This window comes from Dysidea avara, chromosome 10 (assembly GCF_963678975.1).
Source record: "Dysidea avara chromosome 10, odDysAvar1.4, whole genome shotgun sequence".
Taxonomy (NCBI): Eukaryota; Metazoa; Porifera; class Demospongiae; order Dictyoceratida; family Dysideidae; genus Dysidea; species Dysidea avara.
This window is the reverse complement of record NC_089281.1, coordinates 7,918,719-7,929,783: the sequence shown is the minus strand read 5'-3', so window position 1 is coordinate 7,929,783 and position 11,065 is coordinate 7,918,719. Positions and strand designations below refer to the sequence as shown.

Below are 11,065 nucleotides of genomic sequence, written 5' to 3'. Positions count from 1 at the left end.
TTACTGAGGCTTCCTGTTTCTACAACTCTATACAGGGAAGATTTACACTGTAAGTTGTAATTGTAGTTATGTTACATATATGCATAGATAATGTAGCTATGGGACAGCTACTACTTTATGAAGCCCCTGGATGTTCCCTTGGGGCCCCTTACAAAGTGGAACCCAGAGCATAATGGCCTAGTTGCTCCCTCCCCCCATTGGTGGCCCTGGTAACAAAATTTGTTTAGCTGCTCTGCATGTGAGCCTCTATAGGAACTGGCTTGGCTGATCATTCTCCTGCTTCTTTTTTGTTGCCCTCTTATACAATGCATAATACAATCCATTACGGAGTTTTAAATTTACGGTCTAACTGAGATGATTATTAAGGGTTACTTACTTATGCTCATGCAGCATGCATATAGAAATCAGTTAACAAATTAGATATAATGCACTATAGTAATCCTTCCTTACTGAACTTCCAATACTTTTTCTTGGCTCTTTAGCTCAGAACACCATTATATGAAACACCATACACCATTATACGCTCAGAACACCATTACGCTCAGAACACCATTATATTGCTGCTCAGCAGTAAAATCAAGAATGTAAAACTAGGATAATGACATCAACATTGTATTGTTGAAACACATTTGCACATTCTAATATTGATGTTTCAATCATCGATTAACTGTTATATACATGTATGTATGTATAAGCCTGGATAGTCTGTCATCATTAAATAACTGACACTGTATCTAGCTATATGTCTATGCATATAAGTAATTAAGGAGATCTAATTCTTAGAAAATCAACAATTGGTAGAAAAGTTGTACTTCAACAGCAACTTTCACTGGAGTTAAATTACCACTGAAGGGTATCCTACCGTACTAACTACATCATGCATTTTCATGATATAATACGTAAATGCAATATTTCACTGCCATGCACATATAAAAAAGAGTGAACTGGGTGTATGATTCAACTAGTCAGCAATCACTACGGAACTTAATATCTTCACCATTGAAACATTATGGTAGAGTTTGAAAACAGTGGTTATTCTAACATGACTGACCTGTATGGATCTGATGGGGTTAAATCTTATGACAAGTATTGTGAGAAGGAGCCTGTGATACAAGCATTCCTGTGTCCGGCAATGGAAGAGTTTCTAAAGTCAGAAGTCCCTGGTAAAAAGGTACTGGATATTGGGAGTGGAGATGGTTATTGGAGCTACCAAGCAGCTCGGTATGCATGGAGCCAAATCAGTTGACGGATTTGATGTCCAAGAGAAGATGGTCACATTAGCAAGACAAGCAACATCACATGGTGAATATCAAAGTTGGAGATGTGGTGGAGATGCCATATGGTGATGAGACATTTGACATTGCTATGAGTCTGTATGTGACTTGTAATTTAGATAGGGAAAGATTGAGCAAACATTTTAAGGAACTGTATCGAGTGCTCAAGCCAGGAGGAAAAGCTGTAATAATCAACCTGGCTGAGAAGTCCGTTGATAAGATGTATTTAACTGTCAGTGGAGATGAAGTTGTTGTGAAAGGAAAAATTAACAAAAGTTTAAAGCAACTTCCAAAAAATCCTATACAGTGTCACAAGTCAACAAAGCTTTTCAGCTAGGGTCTTCAAGAGGTCGCAAAAATGTTCTTTGCAACAAATGAAGATGGAGATGTCTACCAGGTTGAAGATGCAAACCAGCTATCAAATGGAGACCCCATATGGAGTAAAACCCAAGTTTTAACCTTCCCTAACTTCTTTTATAGAGATCAGTTTATGTTGGATAGCGTAATCATAGCAGGTCTTTCCATAGATCAAATCGACAATATTTACACCGAGGAGAGGATGGTGTTGTACAACCAAACACACCCTGAAAGTCAACTCAGCAAATCTGTTGTTGATCATCCATTGGCTTTTATATCCATCATGTATCAAAAGCACTGCCAAACTGCTAATCTTACCACACAGCAGAATTAGCTATCTTATACGTACACAGTTTAGCTATACTAATTTGTTGTGTAAGTTTCAGTTAATTTTACTTAGATTTAATTTACAATAGACTTGTATAATACATATTATATTGTTTATTGTTAAGTAGTTGATAGACAGACAGTCCAACTGAGTTATAGGTTGTTGTAAAAGTACTCTTGGTATATATATATGAAATTGACTACTAGCTCATGGACGTGGAGAATGCATACATGCATGCATTATATAGAAAGACAGTGATAACTGTCATCATCACAGTCCATTATAGGGACCCATATGCTGTACTTAAATGCAGGAGCTATAGAGTCTGCTTAATGCTAGCGTTGAACAAAGAATGATCACCAGATTGCATCTGCAGTTTAAGCAAGTGTGTTCACACACAGACACACAGACACAGACAGACGGACAGACAGACACACACACACACTCGCACACACACACACACAGAATCCTTCCACACAATCTAGACTATGCATGCATAACATCATAATAAGTTGTCCTAATCCATTTATCACAGGTATGCATAGTTTTTATGCATGAATGTATGTAACAAACTATGTGATTAAATGAAAATTTGTAACGGTAGAATAACATTAAGCTTGTTGACTGATATATCTCTGATGTATTTAAGTTAGCACATGCCGAAATGATCAGGGACTACACATCACAAACAGGGCCACCAAGAGGATCCCATTAGAATGGGGCCCTTATAACCCGTAATTTTCAGTAAGGAAAAACAGACAAAAGCGACATTACAAAAGCAAGCTTAGCTAACTTGCTATTAGACTACAACTATAGAGGTGAACTAGCTACTAACGGATAAGTTTATTAACAGTTTTAGCATGCAAAGCCATTCCAAGCTAAGGGGTTTGGAGGAATGCTCCCCATGGCCAGGACATTTTTGAAAATTATAGCCTCTGATATTGAATAAGAGAGTGATTTTACAACAAGCTTATAGCTAACTAGCTACTTGACTACAACTAAAAGCAAACTAGTAGCTATACTAATTGATAATCAAAACTTATCAATAGTTTTAGTATGCAAATTAAGCATGCCAAGCTGGGAGAATGCATGCCCCTGAGGAAATTTTTGAAGATTAGACCCTCTGCATGAGATTGAATATGAGAGTGATTTTATCACTGTATAATTATTTGACTGTTGTATTACATGCAGTGACTGCTGTATTAGTTGAATTTTATAGCAAACTTTCTGCCAAATACATACCACCTAGGAAATTTTTATACCCTATATGCCAGACTGATTTCTAACAGTTATTTTCCTGACTGCTGTAATAGGGTGACTGTTCTATTAGAGCATCTCAATCTTGTATATGTAAAAAGTTTCACTGTCTATAAAGCACCTTATAAGATAAATGGTTAGCTGCCATGTGCACAGCTTGCTGGCCGCTACATATGGTATCTCTTACTGAGGCTTCCTGTTTCTACAACTCTATATAGCTATATACAGGGGAAGATTTACACTGTAAATAGGCATTCCAGTATCCGGGATTTTTAAATAAAAAATTTTTCGTATTCCCCTATAGTAGCTGGCACAAAATAACAACTCGCGTTTAACTTGGGATTGCTCCTTCATCCGAACTCCAATGAGGATGAAAATCACTATGCGGTTTGTCCACATGCTGATCATCATGGAAATCTTAGTTTTATCATACGCGTTACATATAAGTAAGTTTTGTGTTGTTTTGTAATCTTTTTAAGCCTTGTAATGTATGTAGAATACCGCTTTAAAACTTTTTAAAACGTACTGCGGTCTGGTGAAAGGTAGTCACTGGTAGTCTCGCGTGGCCAGACCGCTTTTTCTCGGCACGGCGCTTATCGATTGCATTATTCGAGCAGGCGCTTATAATGCAATCAATAAGCGCCGTGCCAAGAAAAAGCGGTCTGGCCACGCGAGACTATAGTCACTGCAAGGGGTAGTCACTTCCATACCGCCAGTTGATACACTTGCGACCGGGATCAAGAATTTTGATCGTAGAAATTTCGCCTTGATCGCTTGTTTACACTTATAAAAGTGCCTTGATTCTTGATAGTCTACCGTAAAATACTAGTAAATTATCGTGTTGCTAAAGTTAGCTTCGAAAGGTGCTTGATCGTCACTTTTGCGTACGTCTTGATCGCTTGATTCACTGTACAAAAGCCCCTTGATCACTCTTGATCCCGGTCGCAAGTGTTTCAACAGACGGCACTGAAGTGACTACCCCTTGCACTGGTGCTTACTTTAAAGGGCGTAGTTACTTCGCTGGGGTTAGCGATTTTCAGCTCACAACAATTTTTTGATAGCTGTGTCATTAGGTCATACCAAGAGTTCATAATATATATACTGAAGAGAGTATCCTACTCTCATATACCCCTGTAGAAGGGCGTATCGTGAAGTTATGACGTAACGACAAGATGTTGTTTGTGACGTACGGGAAGTCGTAAAAGTGCAAGAATCGTTAGCACCAATTCACACTCGCGACACTCAGGATAGCAGTATTCGCGAATGGCTTAGCAAGAAACGCCTACAAAGCGGTCTTAACCCATGAAGGAACGATTGTAGTTCGGTGAGAAACGCTTAGGCCACTCCAAATAAATTCTCTGTTTCCCGTCCACTGCCCGCATCTGGTTACTGCCAGGTCTAAAAATTCCATTATTCCGTATTCTTCCATTATTTTCCGGTTATTATTGCATACTGATAGGCTTAGTAAAGCCAGCGTCAGCTCACGTTTCAATAGTGCTATCAAGTAAGCACGTTTATGTTGTTTTTGCAACTTACAAAGGAAGGAACAAGCTTAAGCATGCTTTTATGCAGCCTTTTGGACTGTGCCAGGCAAATAATGCACCTATCAATGTTAAGCCCCATCCCCCACCCCCAGTACGGGGAGGGTGGGGATATAATCAAGTGGAAAGTAAAATTCCCCTACCTGGCGGTGAATTATCAGGTCAAATCCCCACATAGTCCCACCCTATGAGGTGGGGATAGGAAGGGGATTTGACAACCAACATGTTGCAAAAACAGAAGCCACAGTGACAAAGGTACACGAGGTGCTGCGGTTTTATCACGTGTTCTCTCGCGCTTCACGTATAAAACTACTGTAAATGATCTATGCTACTATAGAGCGCTTGTTCAAATTCCCCACCCCTGGGGGCAAAATTTAAGTTCAAATCCCCTCCTAACGCCCCACATAGCCCGTACTGGGTGGGGTGGGGCTTGACATTGATAGGTGCATAATGGCTTGAAAAGCTAGCCAATCTTACAATGAAATAATGAAAATGAACCGCCCGCCCGCATGCAAATATGCCTGAGCCCAGGACGGGAAACAGAGAATTTATTTGGAGTGGCCTTAGAGCTGGAGAAACTTCGGTTGCTAACGATGTTATTAGGCACGCGTTCAATCGATACCATGTTCAACTAGCTATAAATGACATCATTAATTATACAAAGAAAAACGGGCGAACTCAGAAGTGCTACGTCATAACTACACGATAAGCCCTTCTACAGGGGTATATGAGAGTAGGATACTCTCCTCAGTATATATATTATGAAGTCTTGGCCATACCTATTTGAAAAGTTGTTGCTTGGATTTATTTTACAACAAAATGGTCGGCGGTTGGTAGGCAAAAAAAAAAGAAGACAGCTATAGCTAACTATAATTTTTAGATATGTGCATGCTGGTTACAAGCCATATAACAGATCAGTAAGTCACATTAAAGCTGTAAGTTATGCAGACCTATCAAATCCATTCTAATACATAACTATTAAAAAAATGGATAAACATAGCTAGAGTTCAATGAGTACTGCACTGATGCTATCATAGATTTTCTTTTCCAGGGGTGAGAAACATGCTGGTTTTATGTTTACACATAGATAATAGACACCCCTACCTGGATTGGAAGCACACGTATAGTGCCCATACAAAACTACTGTTCTATCTGCGTTTCGCGCCTGAAGTTTTCAAACACTCTTTTTCATTCATTCGAAGATTCTGTTTTACTGTCTGGATACAGCTCGGTTGCTTTAACTAGTAAGTTTAGTAGATTGTTTCTTGGGTGGCGATTGGTCTACTACTGGTATAGGCGCTTTCCTTATAAAAAGTATTTGAATATGTTTGTGAAAATGGCGGGGTGAACAAGTTTAGTTTAAGGCTGATGCTTATTACTAACTAATGTTGCGTGTACTGGTATGTGTTTCATGGTATATTCGCTCCAGTTTAGTCAAGTATCACCTTTCACGCTTGTCAAACTTCTAGCTAATACACATCAGTACACCCACTATGAATAGGCCAAACCTTATATTCCATAGTGGTAGGTTTACTACTCACCAGTAAGCAAAACATGTTCTTATAAAATATACCCCGGTACTGTGTACAGTATAATGGGCGCGAAGCACGGATAGATTAGGTGGCGCTTAGAAGTTTCCAATCCAGTATGGGGTGTCTATTATCTATGGTTTACAGATAGCTAGCATTACATTTGAGATCAAAATTGTACCAACTGACTGTTCTATTAGAGTATCTTGATCTTTTGCAGCAATTTTTAAAGTGCCACGTGATCTATTTTTTCTTTTCTTAATTAAAATTTGGGTCGGTCGGGTCCGAGCAACAACTTTTCAAATAGGTATGGCCTTAGCTAGGGTTGGCAATGAAAATATCGACCCTCTTTGGATTAACTTTAGAACTTGTAACTCAGCAGTCAAAACGCAAGTGGCAAAAATATGCTCTATTACGTGTATTTAGTTGCACAGCTTGTTTCTCGCGAAGAAACAAGTGCTTCTTCGGGTAGAACACCATCTGACTACAAACGCTTGTAGCTTCCAGATGCAACGTTCTTTCCTGTATGCACTGGGTGTCACGTAACAACACGTCACTTGTCTTTCCCACAGCAACCAAATTCGGCAGCTGCAGTTAGTTAGCAACGAGCTACAAAGCACTGAACAAAGTTGGTAAGTAATAACAAGGTGGTTTTGAGGTGTGGTACAAATTTGTTTCAAGCCATATTAGTGTTGCTAACTAATTTGCACAACTAGACAAAAGCCTGAACTTGATAATTATGTTGTAAAAAGTTGTGCACTTTAGCTGCTGTTTACACATACAGTAATTGTTGACAAATAGCATTTTTACACATTTTAAATTAGTAGAACTTTCATCTTTGGTCATCTTGGAGTAGTAGCAGCAGTATTCTGGCACAGGAAGTCTCCACCTGATAACGTTAATAGAAATTGTTGACTATCAAATTCAACAATAACTTTTAACTGTTTGGGTACAGCCATCTTCAAGGACTCCATTCCTACTGTGTCCAGGGTAAATCCCGCACAGTACTGTTCCTGTCATGGAGTTACACAGAGGCCTGGTCATCCATCACAGTCCTAACCCTGTATTAATTTCAAAAATACAACTGGATGTACTAGCTGTTAGAATGTAGTATTACTAAATACATAAAATGTGAGATAAATTGATCAAAAGAAAAAAAAATGTTAATAAAATCTATTGAGGAATGGATAGCTAGCCACACTGAAAGAGAGCAGTCACAACACTGACCAACTTACGTACCTAGGCCACTTTCATCTAGCCAAACTATTGTTGCTTCAGAAGGGCTTTCTCATTCCAAAACAGTTATCATAGTACAACACTGCAACTGATAAAATCAGTTTGTTCTGACAGCTTTAATAAACCAAGGTTATCATCAGTTACCTGTACAGTACAAACGTCACAAGTACACATGGGTACACATGAGACTTTAGAAGACCATCATAATAAATCAGGGGAAAATCCAGGATTTCACAAACTAACAGGAACAAAAATTTGTAAAACAGATACTCAGAAAAGAGATACCATACGACAAGAAAATTTGATGAATCTACATTTCAGCAGCTTTGGTGAATTACTGTAAATGTCCTCAAAAATCGAGAAATTATAGATCTAAACACATACTTTTAAAGGTGCTTATGAGAATTTGATGAATTTATAGTTTACAATCTAAACTAATTTGTTAAATTTTCTTGAGTAAAAATTTCCTGCCTTATGGTTAGCATCCATTTTGAGTAACTATCAATTTCCAGCAGTGATTACGATCTTAAAACTTCAGGGAGTTATTTGTATTACTATATTATATAGAGAGCTTGCATACAAAAATTGCTTGACAACTGTTGTTACTCAGCCATAGTTGAGGGGAAATTTCAATGGGACTAATTGTGACAAATGTTCTTGGTTTGCCACCACAAGCTACGCACAATGAGTGTCACTGCCAGATGCTAGGATAAGGTTTCAAAGGAATGCTTCAACTCAACAACAGCTACTTATCTACTTCAATCAGCTTATTACGTTATAAACAAATATCAAAACTATGTTTAACATGCACAAGCGCAATATTAATTTTCGGTAGATTTCTCCGCTTTGTGGGATTTTGACTACAGCTATCCTAGTTTATACAAGTAACTAACCTAATGAACATGTCCTGTACTTCGCTAAACCATTGAGAACAGCTTTAGCACATATTTTGCCTTCAAACATGGCTGACCTAGTAACTGTTGTTAAGCCCGCGCTTCGTATGCAAGCTCTCTATATAGTAGCTCCATGTATTTCTCTAATTATGTACTGGTAAAGCGTCATAGTGAAACACATTAAGCAACTGCAGCTAGTCTAAATAAAGATTGTCAAAAATTCAGGATACCGTGGGACAACATTTAAATCTACATAACATACAGCAATGCTCTAACTCACTGAATTTTGCTGTGGGAAGCCCTTACCATTGGATGTGAATCACAAGTTGCTGAATCCAGCTACACTGCAAGAGTCTGACCTAGGAGAAAAGGTTGTAACTGATGATTTATTTTTAACATGTGCACCACTATATGAAACTAAGGTAGCAGTAATGATTATTTCTCAAGAATTTTGTGGGAATTAATAGTTTTATGTACAAGTAATCCTTGTTACAAGTCCAGACTATCTCACTAACTCAACTTTGTTTCTTCATGAAATATCTTGATAGTTTCACTTTTAACTTTGGGTGAGTGTTATCAAATCACCGTGGCATGCAGCCAGTTTGTTCCAAACTTCATCACCATGGTTGCCCAGGTTTAACTATTTCTAAGTATCAAGACAAAGTACGAGAACTATTTCAGTATTAGCAAAGATTTGTATGAAGGTTACATTTGTGTAAACTGAGGCTGATACCATTGACTACTGAACCTGTAATGAGGATTGTCCATATGTTATGAATCTCTACTTACACAGTCCATGTACAAAAGGTGTGGAGCAACTGAGATATTTTCACTATTGAGAGAGCTATATCTGAACCACAATTTCTTTCAAAAAGTTTTTACATTTTGGCAATCCACAAAAGTTGTTTAACACCTTATAACACTGTGATGTATGGTTTATTGTGTATAACAAGATACTGAATAACACCCTCTTCTAACAGCTACTAGATGTACTCCATACAAACCTTATTACTTTCGTTGACTCAGATTTTGTGCACTCTTTTTCGTTTATCCACAGCAAAGTGAAATTGGGAGCAGCTAAATTCTTGTTCAATTCTAATACTGAAATACTTTCAGCCCGCACGTTTCAAGACTAAATAAACAAAGGTAGCTAAATGTAGATAATTCCGGACACTCTTTCAAACTTCACCATCTACTATAAGCACAGTAGCTTTTTCTAAGCAACTAACCATATGATGTTACACTCCAACCCTTTGTAGTGCCCCACCAGTTAACCGGTCGATCACGAGAGGAGCAGCGTCTCAAAATTTAGAGGTGTGCAATAAACAAGCATGCACTTAATTCCGGACATTGCATATAACACATTGGAAATCACCGATTCATCGTCATAAAGTAATGTAACGTATAAAAACTGTATATTGATGTTATAAATGGATTATAATTGTTCCTTTTGTCCCTGTAGCTTGTAGATCCGACACTCAAATGTTGATTTCTTGGACAGTTTTCTATGAAATCCTGCACACGTAGTGTAGTGGAACCACCTCCAGCATTTATCGCATCCTATCCACTTTTTCTGTGCCTCTTTGTCATCATCGTTGTAGGATTTTCCACACTCTTGACAATTGGAATCTTTATCTACACAAGGGTATATACTTGGCTAGCTTGTCATCTGCGTACAAAGCTAGTGGCAATATACAGCTGTAAAGCTGTCCATGTGCTGTGTATTCATTGCTGTGCATGCATCTGATTGTATTTAGCTGAGGCTATTTCAACTAAATCTTTTTTCTTGGGCCCGACTAACCATGTATTTTTCTGTACAAAAATATTTACATTCACACGTGATTGTACAGATAATGCCACGAAGTTACCTTTTAAGCTCATCACAAAGTAAATATTTCACCATATGGCAGCCTACTGACAAGTGGCACAGCAATCATAATGTAGCTTAGATACTGTTTGACTCACAAAATCACTCTTCACAGCCACCAAAAAGTAATATGATTTCTATTTAAATTTGTACTTGGCTGATATTGGCCCGAGGAAGAAAAGACTTAATTGAAGTGGCCTGCCTGACTACAGAACTATGCTAGCTAAGTACATGCACATCCACATAAATAAGTCTTTGTGTGACTATTAACTATTGAATTCTCACCTTCATCATGATCATCACATGCTGGCTCTTTATCAGGTGGTGTTGTTGCACATTCTCCTTCCAACCTAGCCATGATCTCATCACTTGTCAGAGCCTCTCCATAGCAGGTTTGCTTCACTCTCTTTTTATGTTTAGATGACTTTTCATGGTGTTTTTTCTGTAAAATTTTTGTGAAGTGCCATGTAAGATGGGCACACATGGGTGTTAACTCGACCCCACAACTCTTGCAACTACCTCGCAAGACAATGGGAGATGAGGCCTGCACTATGGTTGTGGCTGTTCTCGGCTCCTTTGCAGGTTGTTGAAATGGAACACCTGTTGCAAGTTTTGAATCTTTGATAGCACTTCAATTTAATGAATGTAGTCCAGCAGCTCTAAATCCTGAAATAATGTGGCTTTCCTTGAAAGAGTTGTCCCACAATTGTTTGATCAGTGATGGGAAAATGTTTTTTTGTCACATTCTCAGCCATAGTCTGCATTTTTGTACTCCTTCAAAAT

General features: G+C 38.3%; 1 protein-coding gene and 1 long non-coding RNA gene across 4 annotated transcripts; one reads left to right on the top strand and one right to left on the bottom strand.

Moving 5' to 3' along the window:
• Positions 1-1,042: 1,042 nt before the first annotated feature.
• Positions 1,043-1,965, top strand: LOC136268875 (ubiquinone/menaquinone biosynthesis C-methyltransferase UbiE-like). The gene is made up of 3 exons (XM_066064339.1): positions 1,043-1,171; positions 1,282-1,549; positions 1,802-1,965. Exons 1-3 carry the CDS (start codon positions 1,043-1,045, stop codon positions 1,963-1,965), a joined length of 561 nt encoding a protein of 186 aa, XP_065920411.1.
• Positions 1,966-6,813: 4,848 nt separating this feature from the next.
• LOC136268374 (uncharacterized) lies at positions 6,814-9,711 on the bottom strand. Of its 3 annotated transcripts, none has more exons than XR_010706989.1 (5): positions 9,420-9,711; positions 8,696-8,774; positions 7,526-7,666; positions 7,222-7,347; positions 6,814-7,175 (listed from the first exon to the last, which is right to left on the bottom strand). It is a non-coding gene; the product is annotated as an uncharacterized lncRNA (long non-coding RNA). The 3 variants fall into 3 exon arrangements; XR_010706988.1 differs by having other exon boundaries at positions 6,814-7,347; positions 9,420-9,547; positions 9,645-9,693; XR_010706987.1 differs by having other exon boundaries at positions 6,814-7,347.
• Positions 9,712-11,065: the final 1,354 nt, after the last annotated feature.

Bases quoted from the DNA above. Each gene is read 5' to 3' on its own strand.
- LOC136268875 (XM_066064339.1), top strand. From the start codon at position 1,043: ATGACTGACCTGTATGGATCTGATGGGGTTAAATCTTATGACAAGTAT. The intron at 1,172-1,281 runs GTACTGGATATT...TGGTCACATTAG, and splicing joins CAGAAGTCCCTGGTAAAAAG to CAAGACAAGCAACATCACAT. The intron at 1,550-1,801 runs GTTTAAAGCAAC...GTCTTTCCATAG, and splicing joins GAAAGGAAAAATTAACAAAA to ATCAAATCGACAATATTTAC.